This window comes from Halichoeres trimaculatus, unplaced genomic scaffold (assembly GCF_033239565.1).
Source record: "Halichoeres trimaculatus isolate MK-OKI-2021-1 unplaced genomic scaffold, fHalTri1.1 fHalTri1_scaffold_16, whole genome shotgun sequence".
NCBI classification, from domain to species: Eukaryota; Metazoa; Chordata; class Actinopteri; order Labriformes; family Labridae; genus Halichoeres; species Halichoeres trimaculatus.
Window position 1 is genome coordinate 16,446,824 of NW_027437194.1, and position 25,754 is coordinate 16,472,577.

At 39.1% G+C, this 25,754-nt stretch overlaps 1 protein-coding gene across 1 annotated transcript in view; it reads left to right on the forward strand.

Moving 5' to 3' along the window:
* Positions 1-25,754, forward strand: part of hcn1 (hyperpolarization activated cyclic nucleotide-gated potassium channel 1) — a 94,573-nt gene that overhangs the window by 41,176 nt on the left and 27,643 nt on the right. The window contains exons 3-5 of the mRNA XM_074690125.1: positions 740-901; positions 17,078-17,296; positions 25,605-25,751. Coding sequence (XP_074546226.1) covers positions 740-901; positions 17,078-17,296; positions 25,605-25,751 — 528 coding nt within the window. The remainder of the gene's footprint in view (positions 1-739; positions 902-17,077; positions 17,297-25,604; positions 25,752-25,754) is intronic.

Here is a 25,754-nt window from a genome sequence, read left to right on the forward strand (position 1 = left end):
AAAAAAAGATAATCATTATCTGAAATCACTTCAACAAATTGGCACACGAGGCAGGTTTATGGTGTGACACTTACTAGTCTTCACTCACCAATATATTATTTTCCTTGTAGAGAAATTCAAAAGGATATTAAGACAGAAATAACCTGAAAGAAGCAATGAGATTCTCATGCTAATGAGGAACTCTGATTCCGAGTCAAAGCCAATCAGGCATGAGCCAATTCTCTCCGCTCAGATCCCGTAAATGAAACCGTTTCACATTGCAGATATGCTTACTCACCCGGCTGATGACTTTCTATTCTGAAACTTCCTGCTTTGATTAGAGAGCCACACCTGCAGTTACACTCGCCTGAGCTCACGGTGTTCAAACACACATACAGCCTGATTATCCCAGGGTCTGCACTCGCTGTATCATTCAGCGTTTCATTAAGCTCACTCTGTGCTCCGTGAGGATTTCCTCTGCTGGTCAGTTTGTTTTGGAAAGCAGCCATGTTGAATTATGCAGCTCAACATCTGTGGGATGCACAGAGACACATACGCAATGCACACAAAAACACATCAACACACACTGGTGTCACCTTGCTGTCCACTTCAAAGGTGATTTTGTATTGTTGTGAATGTTTTAAGGATGTTTTAAGGGTCTTTATTTGTGTATCCAATAAAAGAAGAAACTAACATGTTTTTGGTTGGTTTGAGGTCTAACCTGACTCTTTCTCCCTCTTTTTGTCTTTGTCTCGTGTAGATCTTCCATATGACCTATGACCTGGCCAGTGCAGTGGTAAGAATATTTAATTTGATAGGGATGATGCTGCTTCTGTGTCACTGGGATGGCTGTCTCCAGTATCTGGTGCCGCTCCTCCAGGACTTTCCTCCTGACTGCTGGGTGTCGCTAAATGGTATGGTTGTAAGTATTGCCCTCTTTTCTCTTTTCTTTCTATTTGATGAACACATATTGGATCTGAATGTACAGTTTGCCTCAGCACAACAGCTTTTCTCTTGAAATCACTAAGTGGTGTCAAACATACTTATGAAATCAAACCTCACCTGTCCTTGTCTCTTGTTACAAGATGATTAGTTGTCAGTTTTCTGTTTTATTATTATCTGACCAAGGAAAATGTTCTCCATTAGGGGGTGATGTGGAGAAAATATGTCAAGATTTTTTATGTCAGGATCAGAATCTGGATTTTTTTTCATATTCAGGGGCCGTTATACACGACAATGGTTTTAGGGTGAAACGCAAAAGTTTGGTTGCGTTTCAGCCTTGTGTTTACACAGAAACAGCATTTCAGCCGACCTAAAACGCAAAGTTTTGAAAACGGCCTCCAGAGTGGGATTTTTCTGAAACGCTCCCGACATTGTTGCCGTGTAAACAGTTGGCTGGCGTTTTCACACTCCGCCTCTTGAGCGCGCATACGACTGGACAACAGTACCATTGTTACGATCCTCACGAACTACCGTGTTGTGCTTGTGTTGCTCAATCTGTTGTATCTGCTGACTGTCTTTCAAAAAAATGTGCATCTTTTGCTCCACTTTTTAGCTTAGTATTCCCCACTACACCAGATGACCTGCTCAACTCTACATCGGTGGAGATCTCCCAAAAGCGGCTTCTGGACAAGACAGTTATTGCCCCACCTACAGGCCTGGCATGCTTACTACAGCGTTTTCTGTCCATCAGCATTTCCGTGTAAACGCAGATTTTTTTCACTGCGTTTTAGCGTTTTCAGATGAGACGACGTCATGTCAACGGGGCCTAAGACTACTTGGACCCACAAACATTTCTAGACCCAAATATTGTGACAGAGTTTCTGCAAAATGTACAGAGCTTTAGGTTTATACAAGCAGCCTATGCACAGTCAAAATGTGATAAAGTGAGATGTTAAGAGATACTCTTTGATTTTATCTTGACTAGTTTGTCCCAAATAGCAACTTTTGAAAAGATGGTGTGAAAAAACACACTTTCCAAAACCACACCAGTGTTCTGGTTTAATAAGTGACCCTGCTACCTAACGACTTTCATCAGAGTTGGTCTGTGGTTGCTTTAACAGCAGATGTTAAAAACAGAGCCTGTGGTTAGAAGCTCAGAATTCACTGTGTTGTCAGTTAAGAGGATTTTTTTTTCCTGCTGCATCATTGTGCATTGGCAGATAAATAGCTTTTAGATTTCAAAACCGTTTGATGCCTCTGATTATGTAACCGTCAAGCCAGCTGTCAATAGAAGAGAGCTCGGGGGTGATGGAAGAGGTGAAGAGGAGTGTAACAATATGCAAAGCGCTGGCCTTTTCACCCTCGGTTTTTCTCTCACTGCTCCACTGCTCACTGTGACGGTTCTTGAGACTTGTGACGTCTGTTTAACCAACCCTGAAGTGCTTCTTCCAGTTTCTGGGGTGTTACCACCACTTTAGTTTCTGGAACCATTGACAACAGATGCAGCACACTGGGTAGTGAGAAGGGAACACTGTTGTGCTTATTTCCAGATTAAAAATCAGAATTTGCAGGAAAAAATTGGGTTGGTATGTGCATACAACAAGAAATATTTAAAACTTCCAACCTCAAAGCTCAATGTTCTTCCCAAAGTTTTACAAAGTTTACGTGAAGCTGTTTTTGTTGTTGGTCGTTACATTGCTGACAGGTTTTCATTACAGGATTCTGGTAGGGTGCTTTCTGCCTGTCTCCTCCTGTCTTTTCATTTCACTCCCTTCTTTCTGTAAATTTCCACTCCCCCCCTCTTCCTCTTTGACTGGGGGTCAAACGGACTGCAGTAGCTCCTCTCTGAGCAACATGACAGCATAGAAGTGCGTACGCTCCTCCCGGGTATAGCTGATTGTAAATGCTAGCCTGGGGAGCTCTTCTGCCCGCTCATCTTTCTCTCCCTCACACTCAGAGACTTACATTCCTGCTCTCCACATGCACACTGACGCCTCTCAGGCACTGTGCTGGAGGTGCAAACGTCGACTTTCCTTAACATCACAGACTCTGTATCCCACTCTCATTTTTACTTTGAGGCGACGACTTGCCCAAGTGAGCCCCATACCAACTAGCATGTGTTATTCATCCAAACAGACATAATCCATCTCTGCTCGCACCAAAATGAATGTGCAGTGAAATTATTTCCCACTTAACTGTCACAATTCATCCGTGCTAATGGTGTGTACAACACAAACACGTCCTTCATTCAGTGCAGCAAACACTGACTTTAAACACCCTCTAACACATGTTGCTTCTCTTCTCAGTATAAATCAGATACATCCCCTTTCTCTTATGCTGATCAATACCAAATGGGTGTCATGTGAGTGGCTAGTTTACTGCCCCCTGTGTGCCAGGATCACTCCCACTGTGGAAATCTATAGCCAAAGCTTCACATTGCAAATGGGCCCTCTAGAGCAGAGAGCTAATATACGGCAGGATATGTGAGATCCAATCAGTCTGATGACTCGGTAATCTCATTTTCTCTCCGTAGTAAGACAAACTGTGAGATCATTTGTATTAAGAGTGTAGAAACACTATAACAAAGACGTCTCTGAGCACTGAACAGATAGGAGGATTATGGTGACATTCTGAGACTGCAGCTGCAGACTCTCACACCTAACACAGAAACACACAAAGTTCATCTGGAGGCAGAGCAATACGTTCACGTCTCTGCACTTTCTGATACTTGGATTTCTGGATTAGGATCTGCATATATGCCATGAATACACTTTAATTTCTACTTTCTGTCTTCAGAAAAGAAGATTCAGACTTTAATTTTAGTGATTGAAGAGTGATCCACCACTATTTTTCATTAGGGATGTCCAGACCCAGAACTCATGTTTCTAATTCAGTGTTGCCAACTCCTCAATAAGGAAAGTAGCTATTGGCTTTCCCAGGAGTCACTAAATGACTCCACTGCCTAATTTACAAAATTGGCTAAGTGCATGAGTAGAGTTCGATGAATTTGTGCTTAACATCAAAGAAGATGAAGAGTAGCTAGATTTGTCGCTTTTTTGAAAAAGAGTCACTAGAGGGGTCTGAAAACTTGCTAAATAAAACCATAAGTTGCAAAGTTGGCACCATTAAAACCGAGTGACTATGCCCAACCTTGCAAAGCTCCACGAGGAAATAATAAAATATGGTTAATGGGGAACGGTCACACTTACACTTTATTTAGAACACATCAACAACCAGACACATTCCAGCAATAGCATCTGCTTTACAGCACCCTTCAGTCACTCCACAGGGACATAGGGTTTCAAAAGGTGAGAACAAACAAACAATAATGGGACAGTCTGTTACTTTAGCATTAGCAGCTCAGTGGCTTAATAGTCAGCAGTGTGGAAATAAGTCAAACTTGAAAGTGAAAACAGTCACATGTCAACATGCAGTTGCGTCTGAAAACAACACGCAACATAGTTCACTATCAGAGGAAAGGCTGCACTGCTGTGTCTGGGCTTTAAAAGAACAGATGAATATCAAAGAGAGCATCCAAAAAGCATTTCTAAGGAAGTGGAATGCAGGTTTACGCCATCTTGGTATGTCCTGCTGCTGTACTCATGCTGTACAACATGGTTCATGATGACATGCGCGTCAATTAAAACACAAAGTGACTGCTATAGTTACAACAGACATTTGTTTTATGTTATTGTTGAGCGCCACAGCACACTGGATTGGACAGTCTCTTTGGTGTCTACTGTTTATGTTCTTGATCCTGCAGCCTCAGATTTAAGCTTGATGTGTTGCATGCACACCAGATCAGGAGTCTTGTATAGCATGTAGAGTAAATAAGATGACTTTAACATTAAAACTAGCTGAACTAAGTTAAAAGGAAATAATAAGCTTAATAAATATTTTAACTATTATTTGTAACTGGTCAATATTGTAAAAACATAGAACAAAAAAGTGTGCAGCTTCACTTTCTTAACCCATTTGTCAAGTTTATTTTCCACAAACCCAAGAATCACATCAGAACTGATATGGGCAGACATTCAGTACTAAAAAAAACCCAGATCTGGATCAGGGCACCCCTAGTTTTGAGGATTAATTTACCCACATGTATCAGTTACAAGAATAAATCTGGAAAGAAAGTCTATTAATCAAGCAAAGCGCTTCTTCAAACAGGCTATGAAGCTTGGGACCACAGGACATCAGCTGCTCCTAACACCAGCCTCTATCATCTGACTGCCAGTGATGTGTTATCCCTGCACAGTGTTTAACATGCAGCAGCTGAGGACAGAACCAGTACATAAGGCAATAATGAATTACACCTAATAGGAATATAGTTGAGTTAAATGACTTTAATTTCCAGAGTGCTTTCTTTATTGATTTTCTCACTTCCGTATTGATTTTCTTAGTGTGTTCACCGAGTGACAGAAAAATAATAGCTAGCTGCTGCTCTAAATGCAACATATTGGAGGCAGGATTTAAAAGTGTGTGTGATATGTTTTTGTAGAGAAGAGCCTGTGAATATCTAACTTCCTGACTGTGATGTGCTAGAATGAGCAATCTGCGGACCCTCTTCCCCTGTGGATCAGAGCAGAACTGCAGGCATGTGTGCTGAACATGGCCTGCCAAATCCAAAGTGAAAAGCCCTGCCTTCATGAGGGATTCCTCTCCTCACACCATCGCGCCTTGTTAGCACTAAGGAGCTGAAATCCTGACGAGAAATTTCCGTTCCTGCTCACTTCAGGTCGAAAAACACGAGGAGTGAGAGGAACCGCTCAGGTGAAGGTCGTGTGTGTCTCTCGGCTGCTTTCCACTCACATTGGGTGGAGTTTTATTTGGTAGGCTCTGTCGGCTCTGTGCTTTGTGTCTCCAGCTGTGAGGAGAAGAAAAGTGGGGCCGACGAGGACTGCAGATACTGCTGAGTGCTGCAGTACACGCAGGGAGCAGGACTGTTATCTTCCTGACTAATGGCCTGAGAGGAGCTTCTTACTCTTTAGAGGCTGCTTTTACTTAATCACCAGAGCAGATAGTGCTGCTGTCGCTGTGTTGGCTCGGCCAGAGGGTGACGGGCTGCTGCGTCTGTCTGCTTGTACAGTACAATGCAACAATGTCTGTTTAGGGGCGTGGAGGAGCGTTTTGCTAGTGTTTGTTTGCTAGCTGCTCGTCTCCAGGCTCAGTTTGAGAGACTGACGCTAAGGAGGTTGAAAAAGGCTGAAAGAAGAATCGGTTTTAAAAAACAAAGAGTGTAAGACAATTAGGAATGTGGAAGTTTTTCTTAGTTTGCAGTTTTTCTGTTTTTCATTCATATTTTTTGTTTTATTTTTTTATTTATGACTTCTTTCTTTCTGAATCATTTTGAAAAAGCTTTTTTCTATCTTAGTTTTGTAAGTGTAATTTTGTGGGGGTTTTTTGTTTTTTTTTTTTTTGTTGTTGTTGTTTGTGAAGGAAAGAAAACATAATTTTTTTTTTCATATTTTTTTTTTTATATTTCAGACAATAAAAAAATCTGTCAGGCCTATTGTAGCTGTGTCAGATTTTCAAGCATCAACCTTCAAGCAACACTCAGCAAAAATAAGACTGACAGCTTTTAGATTTGGTGGTTAAAGAAAAAAGCCACAGTTTGTAATTTTTAAAATGTAAAAGTTTTAAAAATGGTAAAAAAAAAAAAAAAAAAAGAATTTGAAAATGAAAAATTAGGTTTCATTTCAACCCTTGTATAGTTTAAGGATCAATTCAGGCTTAAAACAACTAAAGAAACAAAAACAGTTGGAATTATTTTCCTTTTTTTCATTTTTATACCTTTTTGCAGTTATTTTCCCAATTCTTGTAGGAAACAAACTGAAATATTGTTTTTTTTTGGTTCTCAATCTGCGACTTTTTCATCGCAAAAAGAACTTCATCAGAAATATTGTAACTGTTTCAGATTTCCAAGCACCAACCTCATCATGCTACACTCAAGCTCAAGCAAAACTAAAACTTTTTCAGTCCAGATGTTCAAAAGAGCCAAAGTTGTCAATTTTAAAAATGGAATGACTTGTTAGGGCCCAAAATGTAACAATGGCCCACAATACCTGACCCAAAATGTTTTAAAAATGATGTAATAAACCCCAAAATGCAATTACCTACCCAAAATGTTACAATATTTAACATTTTGGCAAAAAAAACAAAAAAGTATTACATTTTGGGTTTTATTACTCTTTTTTAAATAAAATTTCAGGCTCAGCACTTTTTTTTACATTTCAGGCTTCATTTCATTTTTTAACAATATTTTGAATCATTGTTACATTTGGGGCTCTAATATGTTTTAAAAACAATTTGAGAAGTTGAAAGTGAAACTCTCTAAGCTGTATACTAGTTTTTGGAGGATATAAAATGTGTTTAGATTGAAGTCATTAAAAAAAATTGAAGGTCACTTGTCATCATTTTCATTACAGTTTCTAACTAAATCTAACTCTTGATTTTCTTCCACTCAGAAGTTAATGTTAACTTAAAATTAAGGAGGCATTAAGTGATTGTTAAAAGCATGCAGGGCATGTATATGAAACATCAGAAAAGAAAAAAAAAAACCTTTGTTGTTTTATTTTGAGTTTTGATTAGAATAACAAATCAGTTTCAGTTCCAACTTAGGGCTTTGTTTTTGAAGTTTTGTTATTTAAACTGCCAAATTTGTTTGGCCAGTGCTCCCAACAGTTTTTGGCAGAGGGGTTTGGTTTATTGTTTTTGTACTATTCTGGAAACTAATTTCTAGTTTGGTTTATAAAATGAAACACTTGTCTTTCATAGTTTCTTGTTTGATCCGAGGAATAGTCCAGTGTTGCAGAGAGAAGCAGTGGGTAGACCTGACCAGCCCTCTCCCCTCTCAGCCTTCCTCACCTCTCTGGCCTCTTTTATCCCTCAACCACCCGCTACTTCCCTTTTTTCTCCACAAACCTCTGGATGAGTCACAGCTGTGCTCGGTGCAGAAAGGTTATGAATTAATCAAACTTTTTAGCCTGTCTCCCTCTTCTCTCTTAGGGTGTGTCGGTCAACAAGAGGACACTGTGGTTTCATCCCAGTAAAAATGCAGGAGAGTTTCTCCTTCAGGAAGCAGCTGAAGCTTTTCTGTTTAGTATCTTCAGACAATCATTTCACATTTTATACGCTCAACAATGGCTAAAATGTAAAACAAATAATTTTACGCTGCAACCCAAGCTCAGTCAGAAACACTCAGTTGGTTCAGATACTTGTACACCCTGTTGAGGCCTCTTGGGTCATCACTGATAACATAAGAGTTGTCTTAGAGGGCGAGAGTTTCCACCTCAAGTGTCAGGATGTTAAGCATGGACACTTAGGACAGCACTCCACAGCCTACGTGTGGAAGTTACAGCCATCTAGAGGCTGCAGACGATCTCTAAGTACCAAACATGAAACAGGTTCGTCTCTTGCTCTAACCTCTCTGATTGTGGGAGAGCTCGTCAGGGGAAGTAGCCCCTGAATGCTTGATTGCATCTGATTGAAGAGAAGAAGAAAAAGAAAAGTTGAGGCACTCCTCAGAATGTAGATGTGTATTTATAACTTTAACTTTACAGGGGGGAGAATTCAATGCTGAAAGAAAGGTGTCAAAAAAGTTTTGAGTATGATAGAAAACTTTAATTCTTGTAATAATGAGGCTTTATGTGTTTAATTTTAATGTCTCCCATGACAGAATGAGGAGATAAAGAAATATGGCACAAAAATAACAAAATACCGATCAAACAGGACGTCTGAATGATCCAGTTCGAAACCTGGAACCAACAAACTGAAAGAAACACATCCCTCACTCCCTCCGTCACCGCTGCGAGGTGGTTTTCTTGCCAGCTTACAGTTTGGCTCAGATTCTGGCCCGCAGACCCCTCTGCTGTCTCTCTCGCTGATGCATTCAAAGACTGCAGGGCCTTCTGTGCCCTCCCAGGGAGAACAGCTTGTAGTTTGATTATGTAATTGAAAAATGAATATTGTGCATCACATTTGTTTCCCCTGCATGGGACAGCTTGCCTGGTTTTACAGTTATATGACTGAGTAATTAAAACAGTCACATAATGCAAAGGCTCAGATCATAGGTTCGGTTGACACAGGAAGTATCTTGTTTTTGTTTTTGTTTTTTTTCCCTCCTTGGAATGAAAAGTTGAAATTGAAACATACAATGAAAGAGAAATATGAAGAAATCTGGTCCGATTTTTTCTATCCAAGAAACACTTAAACCTAATTTGATTAATTTATAAATTGTGCTCCATTGAAATTAGACTATCAGCCGGCCCTTCCGGGAAGTTGTGATGAACCTGAATCAATGCTTTTTCATTCTTGCATTTTGACCAGTGAAGAAGGGCTAATGTCGCATAACATTCTCTACAAAATTCAGCCATCAACCTTTCTGATAATTTCTCAAATGCTGTCAAAGGGTAATGTGCCCTACACCCAGAATACCACTGGAGTTGAGATTCAACAAAGCACTACTGAACTTAGCTGTCGAGAAGTTTTCTCCATTGTTTCCATCAATCAAAATTTTAACTGTCAGGCTTTTTATACCTTCAACGAGAGGAAGGAATCAGGAAACATATTGCAAGTGAGGAGTGAAATCCTGGAAAGAGGCTGCAGGTTGGATTCGAACCTCATGGGGCGCAACCTAATCTGCTAGACCATCTGCGCCCCTAAATCATGGAACATTGGCGTACGTTTTGAGCCCCAAAAATGAATCCTTAGCGACCAAGAACGAAGCAGGATGTCTGTTTGATCGTTGTTGTTTTATTCATGCTTTTTGTGGAGATTTATCAACCAGTGATGTCACAAATTGAGCAAATCTTGCATGGCTCTCGTTAAATTCTTGTGTAACTTTTTGAACATTTGAAACAGCCTTTTGTCTTCACCACATATTAGGATTTACAGTCATCATTTTAGCTTTATACTGGTCTGTCAAATATGAAAAAGCATGCCACCAACTTAATCAAAGCTCATTCTGCTCTACGACTTTTCAGTGCAGTCCCTTTTTGACAAGGTTATAAAAAAACTTAGCACAGCTGTACCTGTCTTAGAACACTTTTACGTAGGGATGTTCCGATCACCGTTTTGTTCCCCATCCAATTCTGATTTTTTTATTTTGAGTATCTGCCGATCCCGATATTTCCTGATCCGATCTTTCAGCAATGCATTAGGAAAAAAGAAAAGGAAAAAACTCCTACAAGTTGTCCTTTGAGTTTTTTTTAAATTAAATGAAGGTATCATTCTAGCCAACATGGATATAGCTTTTTTTCTCCACTTAGTGCAGCATTGGATCAACAAAATAAAAATAAAGCTTCTCAGTGGTACACCACAAGATAAGCTTGTATGTGTGTGACAATAAGGTTGCAATTTCTGTTTGCAATATCGTTGTACTTGTTATTATAACAAATAAAGTTATTTTTGAAAATGAATGATCACGTTCTATTATACACATTTTAATTAAAAACAAGAACTAAGGCCCCAGGCTTTTTTCGATTCTGCCCCCCCCCCCCGATCTCTGATCGTTAAAAAATGCCCCGATCCCGATCCGATCCCAATCACACGATCGGATCGGGACATCCCTACTTTTACATTCTAATTAAGACAATCTTAAAAATTAAACAACTTGCGTTGCAACCTTTTTAAAAATGCCACTGATAAATCAGTCATTTTGCTTCATCCTGACTTATTAACTGCTTCAACTCATCCATTTTTATTCTCCATGAGCTCTGGTTCTGTTGGAGTCTTGCTGTCCTCTCAGCCCTGCATGCCATCCTTTCACTCTCATACTTCCTTCGTTAGTATTTGCAGCTCCCACACCTCTGGGTCACACTCTTCGCTGGGGCACAATGAATCATCAGTTACCTTCCTGGTCACATAGCCGCTAACATCTTGGCTCCACAGATGTAAACATCTGTGACTAATAAATTAAAACGCTGCCAAGTTGTTACAACAAGGCCTTCAGTTTGGTTCAGACTAATTATAGAAAGTTTTAAGTTGTTTTGTACTCCCTGAGAATGCTGCTTGGTCAGATTAGTCTTAATACCGGCTGCATAATGAAGTCTGTGAACTCGACTTTACTGCTCAGCTTGTAAACAAAGGCCGAGCTGCTGCAACATGAATATTCAGTATCTGGTGTCACTTGTTTTGCTGCAGCCAGAGCTTAATTATAGTTGGAGCTGAGGAGAAACTTAATACATCTGCTGTGTTAGCCACATTTATTAAAATCAGGGGAGCTGTGAGAGGAAAGCAGAAACTGCGGTTTCTAGAGAGAATGTGTTAATACTGCAATGAGTCACTCTTCTCAACACAGCGAGAAACAGCAGCAGAATAACTCTGTCAATCTGTGAGTTTTCTGCTGCTTTGTCACATTTATACCATACTGAGGAAAAATGCTCATTTATGTCTGAAGTGATTACTACTGTAGGGGAATAGAAACGGTTGTGTAGGCTTGACTGCTTGAATAAATATGCACCAGACACGCTGTGAGTCACCTGATATAGGAAAATATACAAACTCCAGGAATCAAATCAGTAATTCTGCAGGTGTTACTGCTGCAGTGCTTTGAATTTTTATCTCACAAACCCTCACCCTGGCTGTTAAAATCACCTTTGAATGTTTTGGAAATGTTACTCGTCTATAACAGGGACAGACAGAGATGTTCCTTTTCATTCCTGCTTCTCGTTTTTGGGGTCATCTGTTGCACCATCTTAAATATGCATCTTTAAGAAAGATGGTGCCATTTTTTTCTTGTTCATTAGCATCTGGAAAAACCTGCCGCAAAGCTTTTAAATCCACTTACTATCTGCTTAAGGGCTTCAGATTTTAATCCTCAGACCTGGAAGAATGTGAGCTACAGTTTAACAGACGGCTTTCTCCATCAAACAAAATCTACCTTTTTTCTGATGTTTTCTTAATTTAATGAAATGAGTTTTATGTGTAGTGATCCCCAAACTGTACAGCATCCATAACAACAATAGGATTATGTGATCTTCGAATCTAGTGCGCTTATTCCCTGCTGGACGTGTTTATCTGAGCATCAAATGCATACAAGCACAAAACAGCACAAAAGAGGAAAAAAAAAAAAAAAAAGGAAAGGTGCAGTGAGTCAGCTCAGCCTTTCTGCTTTCATCTGGCGAAAACACATTGCTCTGTGTTCCCATGCATACAGATGTCAACACAAACATTCTGCAGTGCTGCTCAATATGTGTCTCAAGCATGCACGCACGCTAAATGTACGTTTGTGAAAGGACACCGGGGCTCATGACCCCACAAATGGTATTTGTTCCAGTTACATGCTTGGATGGGTTTGTGATCTGTGTGTTTGTGTTAATAGACAATTCTGTGTCCAGGAGTTAAATAAAATACCATGCCACGACTTTATAATTTCAACATACAGTTTCATTGACAGTGTGTAAAATCATAAGATGCAAGCTTGGGAAGTTTATTTGTAATAAAGGAGCCTGGCGAACACCAGATGGTCCTGTAATTCCTCTACTGAGAGGTACTTTTTCTTTTATTTACACATTTGTGGCTGTCTTTTGTTATTCAAATAAGAAAAAGAATACTGATTGAATTTCTGGATTAGCAATGATAAAAATCTGTGATGTTGTGATGCTATTCTACAGTAGGGAGGCTTTAGCTTACGTCACCTCTTGTTTCTAAGCTTGTTTTCATTTGGACAAACCTAATGTCTGGACTTCTGGAAAGTCTCAGCATGAGGTCTTTTAAAGCCATAGCACACCAAGAAGCAACGGCATGAATGAACGGCACGAATGTGCAAAAAATTTGGAGACATCATATTCAATCTCTGCAGATATTCTCCCCTAACAATGTCTTTGTAACTGTTGTCCCCGTAATTTTATGTCTTTTGTTGTAAAGAACCGGGTGCTAGGACAAAACCCATGTTGAATTTTTTGGTATGTGACTTGTCAACAACAAGCCTTTTGATTGGTCGGATGTGTACTCCTCGCCAGTGAAACTTTGGAAAAATTGGCCTCGGCCCCAAAAAATAATTGCCGCAATTTTGGTCAGCAAAAAAACGTTGCTGGTGTGAAAGCTTGCATTGAAAAACAGTAGGTTTAAAAAAAAAAAAAAGTTAAGGTTCGCAATATTCATGTGAAAAATATGCATCTGGTGTGCAAAGGGCCTTGATTAAAAATATATATACCTAAAGAGGTCTATTGGACCTAATGAAGGTATAATATTTTTTTTTTCTCTTTAAACACAGATGAATAAGTTCAGGGTTAAAATCTACACTTTAACCCTCCACTGTGGACAGGAACTGGTGCAGATTTGCATACACCTGTGATCCATGAAACATGCTTCTCTGGAACATGATCAGATGTTGATAAATCTGGCAGTTGAAAACAATCTTCATTTGAATGACACAACTCTTCATAGTTCAGCTTGCCTCTTGTAAGATTTTACCAGATGAATAAAAAAAAAAGTGAAACTTCTTGAGCTTGGCAAAATAGGTTGAGACAAACAAAGCTGTCATTTGGCAGCCTGAATAGTGTTATTTTCAAATTCAAAGCAAAATTAACAAAGAAAAGACAAGTTTCTTTTACAAAGAAATTAGCCAGTTTCAAAAACAATTTAATTTAAAGCAACTGGTAGAAGTAATTAGTATTTAGAATACGTATTTGGTGTTATAACTAATCAGTCTAATTCATTTTTGTCATGTTTTGTAAAATTAAACTTCTATAAATTTAATATTTACATAAATGCTGATCTCCACATTAGAAATTACTTTTTCGGTCATACATTGTTTGTGAAATGAAGGCCTTTCTCTTGTATCTTGAAGACTGATGTTATAGCTCATCTCTTGAGAACACTGGAGTTCATTCTTCGTTTTCCTCCCTGCTCTTCAATGTTCTTCTCACCTTGAACTGAAAAAAAGTACATTTATTTTGACGTATTTTAAGACGTCAGTGCTGCTTTAAGAGGCTGTTTTTGCTATTTCTGCTTCGTGATACATATCCATATTGACTAAAAATATCCATAGCTTATTATTATAATTCATGTAAATTGCATTCAAGAGTCTTCCATTACCCTGATCCATCTCCTAATAATTCAGTTATGGCTTATATTTGGCTGGGACTTGGGAACAGATTCCCCTTGTGGTTAAAAAGAAATAAAAACAACAAAAAATAACACAATGGACTTGTTTGTTATGGATTCTGGCAAGTGTATTTTTTATATTTTTCATCTGCATAGAGATGAGAGTGAGTGAGTCATCCGGAGGGTGATTAACTGTACATCTACTCATTAGCTGGATTGGAGTTGATGAACAGCGTGACATCGAGCAGGGTGCAGAAATGTGGGATAAAAGGAAGCATGTCCTATATCACAGTGAGGGATGTAACATGAGCAAGAAGACGCAGATTGGCTTTATTTTTTGGGGGTTGTGCATTGTTTTCATTAGGTATGTATTTTGGCTGAGATAGGTGTTATTTATGGAATGCTTCCTCAGCATTCCTGCTCACATTAACCATCGGACAAGTCAGCAACTCTGCTGCCGTCTTAAGCCTGAACCAAAGAGCTGTCACTTTTGCCCCCAGTTAGGAACACACTGGCTTTCACACATGAAGCCTTGTTGGGTTTGTTGGGCTGTTAACTGCTGATTTGGCATGTCTCTGGGCAAGAAGCAGGCTTTTGACAAGTGGTGTGTTAATTAGGAGTCTAAATCCTGCTCTAACTCGGAGACACGAAGCATTCGAGAGACCAACAAAATGTGTGTGTAAGCGGGGGGCACAAAGTCAGCTTTAAATGAAGTAGGTTGTCAAGGCTTGGACAGACATTAAAAGGTGGATAATAGGTTTATTCATTGTCCGCCCAGATGCGCAGGCTGATCGATGATAACAAAATTTGTTTTTTGAGAAGGACCCAGAAAAGTTGAACCAAAACTACAAAACTACAACCGTGTGGTCACTTGCTCTCCAAAGATGTCGGGGCTCCTATCCCAAAGATCCTCTCTGGCCCAATCTCATGGGTTTATACTGCGATAGAGACTATAGACTTATATAATACCGATGATAAACTAAATGAGTCAGGGAGCAGCAGAATCAAGCTCCAGCCAGGCAGCTTCTCTGATCAGGTTCTTTTCAAACAGCTCGCCCTGACAAGACAACAATGAAACGGTTTCTTATAAACCCAGCTGGATGCCTTATTAGATAACAGCGTCCTCACAGTCATTTTGCAGTTAGAGGAACATGATACGTCACTTTGCAGACAGAACACATGTTAGAAACGATGAAAGGGAATGACTCTCAGCCAGCACGGATCATGTCCTTAGACTGAGGGAAAAAAAGAGCTGTTTAAACGAGTCCTTTGTGACAGTCTCACTTTGTTTGCAATGACGAAGACTCGGTTGTACATTCAAGCTGATTCGTTACAGAACTGTGAGCTCCATCTTCCTCTACACACTGGATCCCTTTACAATGAGTATGAACACCAAACCTCTGAGAGATGGCAGAACAATCCAGGCCATTCCTCTCCACTATTCTCTTTACCTCCTGCTGCGAAGGATGCCCAGGGTTTTAAGGGAAACAGGGCCTCAGACTTCTGTAAATAATGCAGCTCAAAGCACTCTGAGTATGAGCTCTACTCCATCCTTCAGGCTGGGGGAGAGCAGATAGGGTTTTGACTGTTGAAAGGCTGAAAACTGACTTTGACAAACAGGGTTCAGCTACTTCCTGTGGCTCTGAAACTCCTCTGTATTTGCTTTACTCACAGGACAGTTGTATTACAAGTGTATACCAGTTTGAAACTAGCTTTTCAATTCATCTGCATCTAAATAAGCGATGCATGGCGTACATTTAGAGGTTTGCCAACAGCAAACCCCAGAAACTTACACAAGAATTTAATCTCTAGCTGGTATTAACGTTGATTTACAAGTAACACAGCTAAGCAATGTTGGCTCTGAAGTGTTAAAAAGCAAACAATAGGCAGCTGAGCTATCAAATATGTCGTCAAGTTTTGATATCTTTACACTGCTCTTACATATTCCATATTGTTCCATTAGCTAGATTTCTAATTTTGTGATGAATAAGGCGGTGTAAAAGTTAGATTCTGTCAGAATATTTAATTCATATGCCATCCTCTGTTCAGTGTTAATTTTATTAAGTGAAATTGTGATGCCAAATGTTAGTCAATGACCTATTTTTACACGATAAATATGGGACAATTGTGACATAAAATACTTTAGTGGTGATTAGAAACTCTGATGATTGTATGTTTGAATTTCAGTTAAGAGACATAAATGTCCGTCAGTGATATTTTTCCCAATGTGTGCCTCATCTGTCAAAATAACAGGTTTTTGATCTATTAGACACATTCAGTTAGACTGTCCAGCTGGTGCATTTAAAGACAAACAGTAGGGTGCAACACAACCCTCGTATTAAAACCCAGAGATTAAAAAAAAAGAGCCATAATGACCACCAAAAGACTTTTTACCTGACCTGGAGTTTGGATCCTTCTTCTAAAACTCCACTTTTATCTGAGAGCAATGACCTTTTCTTGCTCCATAGGTGAGCAGGGACGCGGCTGTGCTTTGGGAGGAGAGTCGCTGCTAAACTATTACACAAGAGATTGTGTTAAAAGAGGGATATAGTGCAGATTTAAACATTTGATACAACCTTAATACCAATCTTTGATTGGCTATATGGATTAATGTAATGGGAAATAAGTGTATTTTGACTAATACTGGACTAAAATGTTTTGACTTTTTGTCTACTAACTCTACAAAAAGACTGAAATGCAACTAAAGCTAAGAGGTGTTTTTGTCAATGGACTAAGATAAAATTCAATCTAGTTACCACAATTAACACTGCAGTGTGACATCAGAATAAAAGGGCCAGTGTGTGGAGAGATTGAACAAACAATATGTTGTCTGATTTTTGGTAGAGGCTCAGAGACACCTCAAAGCTAGAGCTTTCTTCAGCCAGGAAATTGCAGTAGTTTACAGATAGTCAAATTTTTATATTTTTTCTCAAACATCCCACAGTTCCACCAAATTTTTACTCATCAGTCATAAAATACTTGTTGAATCTGGGAATAAGATGAAAATGATTTTGATTCTTTGCAACCTTGGTTCAGGGAATCCAGTTTCTGATTTGCTTTGCAGTAACTCCTCACAACCCCTCTGTGCCCCTCCCTGTATCTCTTGCAGAACGTTTCCTGGGGTAAGCAGTATTCCTACGCCCTCTTTAAAGCCATGAGCCACATGCTGTGCATTGGGTATGGTGCCCGGGCGCCGGTGAGCATGTCCGACCTGTGGATCACCATGCTGAGTATGATTGTAGGCGCAACATGCTACGCTATGTTTGTGGGCCACGCTACAGCACTGATCCAATCACTGGACTCTTCACGAAGGCAATATCAAGAGAAGGTAAGGAACAAACTTTAACACGCTACATTTAAGGTATTTAGTGTTAAAGGTAAGTTCAACCACCGAGCCGGTGGAAAAGTTTCATTCAAAGGGTATTTCTGTTTCCGGCAGCATTAAATCCTTCTCATAAAGCTGGACTTTAACAAATTAGGTGATCTCACAGTGGCCCTGAGGACCAGTGTGTTGAGCTTTACGATTCACAATATCCGGGGCGAGGACCCAGAAAGAGGATTTTCTATCCCCGGGTAGATAGTACGAGGCCAACAGGGTGAAAAGGTCTTCAACATGACTGGTCACCTCATTGTCTGAAAGCTACCAGTGAACACATTTCATTCTTTGCTTCCAATTCAGCCCCTATTACATCACTTCTTTTTCTACTGCATGGAGGGTGATTATCCAGCACTTCAGCCGAGCCACCATCTGTGATCTGTGCTGAGGGGGCCTGGGCGGTTCCCAGAACACAAGGCCATGACTGTTGTGCTCTGTGCTCGCACGCAAGAGCCCGATTTTAACTCTCAAGCTTTCCCTGTGCTTACACTGCAGATTTCAGCATGCAGTTGGCATTGTAGTGCAGGGGATTGCAGACCTCTATGGTATGCTTTGATCCACTTTAGGAGATACTGTAGTTAGGATTAAATGAGCAGGTGATCTTTAACCTGTGTGATTACAAAGATGATGTAAGCTTAGACCTACTGGTTTATCTGTTATAAATAAGAGACAATTGAAAAAAAATGATATCAGAACATTTCAGGTCACTCAGTTCAGTGAAAAGAGCAAGGAACAGAAAAAAAAATCCAAACAGCCCATCATTAATTCTCTTTGTCTGTTTTGTATGTGTAGTATAATTTCTTTGTTGCAACAATGCTTCTGGGCAATAAATTCTATACCATTGAAAAGTCTGTTTATTTCCCCTTTCCATTCCCTGTAAAATTCCATGTAAAATTTGTCAAATCTTCTCTGGCAATGCCAAACAGGTTATTCTGCCATTTACTGGCATTTGAGCATTGTGCATAAATGCTAAGTAATTAAAAGAGGCTGTGAGGAGTTGGAAAGTGATCTTGAAAAACGCTCCCTTCTAGATATACACCTGACCGTAATTCATACTTTAAAATGAGATCTTTAGTGCCAGTATTACAGGTTATTTCAAATTGCTACTTCTTAGCTAGCATCTAGGTCTCTATGACAACACTATGCCAGCTGACAAAGTTTAGTAGTGAGAAGAGATAATACACAAAGACCTCTGTTTTTCTATGCTATAAACGATTTCTGTGACTAATTTTGTAGTGATGGTGGACACTGGAGTCGAAGTGTCAGACAGAAAAGGACAGAAGAGCAGAAGAAAGCAAAACAGGAGAGTGATACAGATACAGAGTGATACCACTCTATAACACAGGGGCTAAGCTGTTTGTGATAATGTTCATTCCAACCCACAGTCAGCAGTTATTCTGCAGTGGTCTGTTCAAACTTGAAAGTTTATCAATAAAATGAAGAGTGAGGTTATGTTAGCTCTGCTTGGTAGATGACTGGCAGGACATAGCTAACCAGGATTTACTCACGTCATACAGTATGGACATGTCTTAGAGCACCGGGCTGTCAGCTGCGCTTAATATAAACGGCTACTAAACTACTTACAAACTGACAGTGTTTACTTGTTGTTACATTAGCCTACAGATACGTTGGAGCACCAGGCTGCTGATGTCGCTAAGATATAGCTGCTACGTTTGCTTGATATCATGTTTCAACCGTAGCGCTATGTAGCTGTACTGATAAATGCCTTACCTAGGCACGTTGTATCAAGTAAAAAGTTGTCTGGAACAAAGAAAATTTGTTTTGATCCAATCTCCATTTAATACCGAAACAAACACGAGCCTCACTAAAATTAATTTACAACAGTGTGCGGAGACTCCGGGCCACAAGGTGGCAAGGGAGTGCAAATCAAACAGATTCTCCTCATAGCATCTTTAAGGGCTGGAACTCTGTTTTTTCATTTCTGATCAATCTGCTGATTACTTTATTTGCTCTGTGAGTAACACACTAAGAAAAAAACTAAACTGATTCTGATTGGTGTGCCAGCATTCTCAAATAACATTACAGATGACAAAATGGCAACTCATCAGTTAGAGTGCATTGTACAGGAAATTTCTCTCTCAGTTTCACACAACAATTTAATAGATTGTTTATTGGATACTTTTAAACAACAAAAACATGCACCATCTGCAACACTAACATATAAATGTGCGCGTGTACAGAGACACACCCAGCCAGGCCAGAATTGACATGAGGAGCACACATCAGTTATCCTTCAGAAGGTTGTTGCCATAATTCTTCTCAGGGAATCGGCAGAGTCACCTTGGCTGTGACTATAACAGGACATGCTAAAACACCAGTTCATTAATTTACACTTGCACATAAAAGCATTTAGCCGTCATCAATTCACTCAATAGCCTGACCTTGCTAGCTGCTTTCATGGTCAAAGCAATTTGGAGAAACAACACTCCTGTGTGCTTTCAATTCTTGGGATCACAGCATGTATACCAAGTGGGCGAGGCTCAACCTGCAGCTGGTGTAACTGTAAGCAGGAGGCTGGTTGAAAAGAGAATCAGAATCAGAAATATTTATCCTAGGGGAAAAATGAGTTATTGCAGTTTGTACTTTTACAAAATTCTTTCAGATTTGCAAAAAAGGATGCAAAGACACACAAGATCTCTGTGCAGGTAATATGGTTGGAGGGCCACAGCTAATGTCTAACACGTGCTCCGGTCAACCATGGTGTTAGTGTGGTCGGTAATATCTTGATGTGGTCACATTTCTGTAGTTTTTGGCTCTTCTGCACCTTTGTGCGTCATAAATTTCCAGAGTTCTTCATGAATCTCAAGCAGCTTAGCCAATGAGTGGGCTAGCTTTAGAGTTATCAGTTCACCTCAGTATAACCAGGTATTGCTTTTCTGTTTCGTTTTTCTTAATACATTTTTACTTTTTTATTTAAAATTTTATTTTCGTTTTCATTCCTTTAAAAGTTTGGGTTTTTTGTATTGTTTAGTTTATAATTTATAAAAAAGCTTTATTTTAGTTATGTTTCGTTAGTTTCAGTATTAGTTTTAGCCTTTTTTTGTGATATAAGGTAGTGTCAGGGATGAAATAAAAAAAAAAGCATTGTGTCATAAAAACTCAAAACATCATAACATTTTTTTAAAATGTATTAACTGAGGATGGATGAACAACACCCGAATGTTTAATTCTCTACAATTTTAATTTGTTTTTTTATCAGTTTTGTAAACTCACCATACAGTTAAAGGTAGTTATTGTTTTTTTGTCGCCTTGTTTTTATTTTTATTTCAACTGACATTTTTTTCTCCTCTTTTTCTTTCATTTCTTAATTTTTTATTGACTATAAAAACTTTAATAACAGGGTTGCTAACAAACTAAAAAACAGCCCACTGCTCTCTCCCAGTCTACGTACAGAGACAGATTACATAGAACCAAAAAGGAAATCTGGCCCCCCTTCAAGTTTATTTATTACCTCAGAAATTTGTTTCTTAATGAGGTAAAGGTCTCAAACTATGCAGTAGATCTCCTCAAAGATTGCATTGTGTATCTTCTTAAAAATAATAATGCCATTTAGACTAAAACTGAAAATAAAACAGCCTGTGGCTTTGAGGTTTCATCCACTGTGACAAGATCAATTATGGTCCCGTCTGCTTCGGGCAGAACCGAAAACCATGACGCGCCATATACTAAACTGAGTTTTGTGAGGTAGACCAGTGGCAAGTGTCACACAATTACACATTAGAGTTAACCAAGTGTAAGAGCACTTGTGAAGTTAATATGGTAAATGAAAATGCATCCATCAAATGGTAAACAGATGGTAAAAAAAAAGGGGAAAAAATGTATTCTCAAAATAATTGCCAATATGCTCCGTTAAAAGTGTAAAATGACTTTGAAAGAAAGTCAGATCAGAGAAACAGCTCCTTTGGATCAGAGAATGTAGGAGTGATGGGCTACAGCATGCTCAGTGAGGTTTTAATTCCCAGTATGAAGCTGTTTTCTCTCTTGAACTTTGATCTAAAACATAATTTTATGATTGATCAAACCCACAGATGTCACGTTCTGCTAAACACTAAATGACAATGAGTCATTCAAAGTTTGCATTAACATCATGTGTCATGCTCAGTATGCGCGTACATCTGCTCTCCAGCAAATCTGCTTAATCTACATCCTCCTTTGGCCCCTCAGAATCCCTCCAGACATCGAAGTGACAGCTTTGAGGCTGTGAATGGCGTGTTCATGGTAACACATCCTCAGTATGGAGCCAGATTCAGCCGAGGCTGATTTGCTGCATGGCTGTGCATATGAGCTGAGCAGGCTGAAGAGCAGCAGGGAGGAGAACAGGGTGCTCAGTCATTACATCTATCACTGCTGCTGCTGGGGGGTGGGAACACGGACGTAGAGATGGATGCTGGTGTGAGGTTAGAGGTTAGTCCAGGACAGAAGATATTTATGACAAGGACAGAAGATGAGGCAGGAACAGGACGAATGATTGAAGCTATCTTTCTTGTCAACAGGTTCTACTTAAGCAGCTCACATCCTGTCCTGAGCTGACTTTTTACTGCATCCTCTTTTAACGCAGTCTGTGGTTCAAAAATGAAAAACTAAAGGTAAACACTATTAAAGAAAACCTCAGAACGTTGTAATGGAACAGACTAAGAGATAATAGAAAGACAGGAATCAGAGGCATGCATAATCTGTAGACAACTCCCGCTGTGATGCTCACTGCTGAATCACTGTAAGCCGGTGTACAGCTGTGTGTCATCCAGCAAAGGAAGAGCTGGGTCTTCACTTTCATACAAGAGACTGATGTTAATGTAACTCAATACCTTCACTGTCTTAATAAACTGTACTAGTTAGTTTACGAAAACCGATCCATAATGGATCGTCATGGGTTTGCGCTTAGAGTTTAAGATGTAAACAGTATATGTTGATTTACTATTAATCTTGACATGTGGGAAAGAGGCTGCAAGTGGCAACTGGTAAACAGGCCATCCACTTGAAGGCTAACCTCATAGGGTTTGTGACCTATCAACAATGCCATACCCACGCCACTGCACTTCTTCTTTAACACAGCATAAAAAGTGGAATTAGTGAACTGATTGCAAATAAAAGGAATATCCAAAGTGTCAAAGAATTTCCAGAATTTGATTTTCTGAAAATTCTTATTATCAAGATCATTTGAGTTTTATTTTTTTTTCTGTTTTATAAAATGATGACTGGAATTAAAACCCAAACAGAGTGTGAACTAGCGGATGTGAGGATGGGGAATTGAGAAATGGGCCTCTAACTCAATGGGCAATTTCAGGGGCTGTGCAACCTCAACCACTAGCTTGCATTGGCATTCCAGATCCACTTTTTTTTTTCTTAACGCAAAAATATTAAAGTGGTGTTAGTCTTTCAGTCAGTATTTCCACTTTTGCTGTTAACATTTTAAAGATACTCAGGCTCATTCTAGCTTTAAAAACTTGTTTTGAATGACACATTGAAGACTGGGAATGAAATGAATAGTGTAGAATTTTTCTTTCTGTATTATTTTTTGTAAAGTGTACATTATATTTTCTGACTTTTTATCCTGGGGAAAAAGCCTGGGACTTGTGACCCATACGGCTGATTCCTTTTCATTGCTAAGAGAAAAAAGTGGAAATGTTTTGAGATGAAGTTATAATATTATTTGGGACTTTATTCACAAAGTATTGATTTGTTTTCATAATTCTGTGGAAAATTTAAAAGGCTGGCGTTATTGGACTTGGGATGTATGTGTTAGGCTACTATTACTATGAAAACATACATTTTCAATTTTTTCATTTTGCACATAAAGTAGTACCCCACAGTTTGTTTGAACAACAGTGACACATACAGCATCAGTGGGGTTAAAAGAGGAGGGTTAACTTTGTAAAAATGGATAAGTGTTGATCTGGCTGTCTCCAGAGAGGATTGACAGAAACAAAGAGGAAGAGGAAAGGTTGGAAACATAGTCAGCATCATCCCTGCAGAGAAACGGATAAATATTTGGATTTTAATGGAAGGAAGATTATGTCACCATTATGAAAAGCTGATACGACCCTTAGCCTGAGGCGAACTATGCACAACTCTGTGCTCATTGACCAGTCTGACCAAATGGCCTGGTCGAGACTTTTTTAAAAACACACAGTCACAGACTCTGGAGAGGAGTCATTTTTCTCTTACGTCACTGACAGAGTGGAGAGCTCAACTGCTGTTGTAATGTTGTGATGTGTTCTGGGAGGTCCTAGAAATTCTAGGAATCTGAAAAATCATTACCCCACTTCCTGACTGAGCATCACTGATTATAAAAGAGGGAAACCCCAAAAGATGCTCAGCCACATTTTACTTTAAGGTAGAACATATTTGATCACCTGTAGTTTATTTAGCAACCGGTAATGTAAGCTAAAAGTTACAGACCTGTAGGTTATTTATTGATGCTCTTTGCTTTCCCATCCTGTTTCATTATTTATGGCAGTGTTAGCTAGGAAAGAAGTAAATGCTACATTAGCTATTATCTCACACTTACTGTTCAGCCATTAATGTTATATTTACTGATTTATCAATAGGTGAACCAATGTGTAATTCTCTTTAAACCTGCAGCAGCGTGATGCTGTAGCTATGTCTGTGCCCCTCAGCCCCAGTATGATGTCAGAGGAAAAATAGCTGCCCATGTAACTTTGGTGAATTGAAACTTAAATATTGATTCGTCAGTCGTGCTGGAGTCAAACTGGTCACTGAGGAGAGGAGTGTGCTGCTGTCGTCTCTAACCTCCTGCTCTGTGATTACCAGAGGCAGTGTGAGAGACAGTGTTTATTTTCAGGTGTCAGGGACCTCAGACTGTCTGGGTAGATTGTTTTCACAGCCCTGTCTGTGGAAAAAAAGCTGCGTGAGGAAACAGAGACTAATCAAAGCAGAAGAGTCGAAGTATTTCCTTTCTCTGTCTCTCCTTGGTGCAGACACTTGCCTTCAGGTTTTTTTACTACCTTTAAAATTTGATGAATTAAAAGGATCATGATGGTTCTTTAATTTTTAATACTTGCAGTGTTGCACAACTGGAAAAGTTGCATCCAAACCATGTATGCACAGTGCAAAATTTAAAAAAGTCAAAAAGTAATTAAACCTTTCTTTCATTTATTTTTTATGAACTAGAGTTGGGATTAGTAACAATTGTTTAATATCATGTACTTGTGCCAAATTTCATCAACTTTTTTGGTGATAAGTTCTTTTAATGGAAAGGAATAAATTGTGGTAAATGAAAACTGCATAATGCATAAAATTAATCCTGGACTTAATTGTTTATTTTGCCTTTTTATCAAACTGTATATTTATCAGAAGCTTAAACTATTTTTTTCTTGTTTGTTGTTATTTTTTGTTTACATAGTGCAGGATGCAAAAAACCCTAAGAATTACATAAAAACTAAATAAGGAGTAAATAAGATTTGTCAAAAACAAACAATGACATCTGCAGTACGACTTTCCTTCCCCATCCATGGCTTCAGTCCTGCTGGTCACACTTTCTAAGTTTTGCTCATAAGATATATATATATATATATATATATATATATATATATATATATATATATATATTTGTTTTAATCTATTTTAAACTTGGAAAACTACAAAGGGCATCAAATGTGGTGTTGATTTGCATCAGTGCCTACGACTTCCTATTGTTTTGTGTTCAAGTCTGTTACACTGTGAAAGGTTTTTTCATTGATGCTCATCAGTGTGTCCCAATGAGAAGTTTTTAATCAAACTGTAGAGCATAGTTTTTGGTTAATTTCTCTTCATTTGGGAACAAAACTAAAGAACTACAGTCAAAGAAAATGAATTCAGGTGGTGACACCTGTGCAGAAACCTTAATGAAACTATTGTTCTGACAAGAGATAAAAGTAGATAAAATATCCACACAAATGATTATTTCATCATAATTTTTTTAATTTTTCGATAGTTTTCAATTTTTTCCCGTATCAGGTAAACCTTTGAGTTCCCATCAGATCATAACTCAGTCACCTCTAGGACTGAGCTTCCTGCATGGGCGAGATAATCACGACTGCTACCTTGGTCTGACATAGCCCCAGGCTTGTACTTATTTGCTCACCACCTGCCTCCCTGGTTCTGTCTCTGCCCCCACACAGAACCAGGACAGGGCAGCGTGACTGTGTGACAGAGAAGGTTGTCTTTAAATGCAAAGCCCTGAACACATGCTTGTTGTATGCTTCCTTAAACTAACATCCATCTCTCTCTGTCTTTCCAGTACAAACAAGTGGAGCAATACATGTCCTTCCACAAGCTTCCAGCAGACATGAGGCAGAAAATCCACGACTATTACGAACATCGCTACCAAGGCAAGATCTTTGACGAAGACAACATCCTGAGTGAGCTCAACGACCCGCTCAAAGAGGTG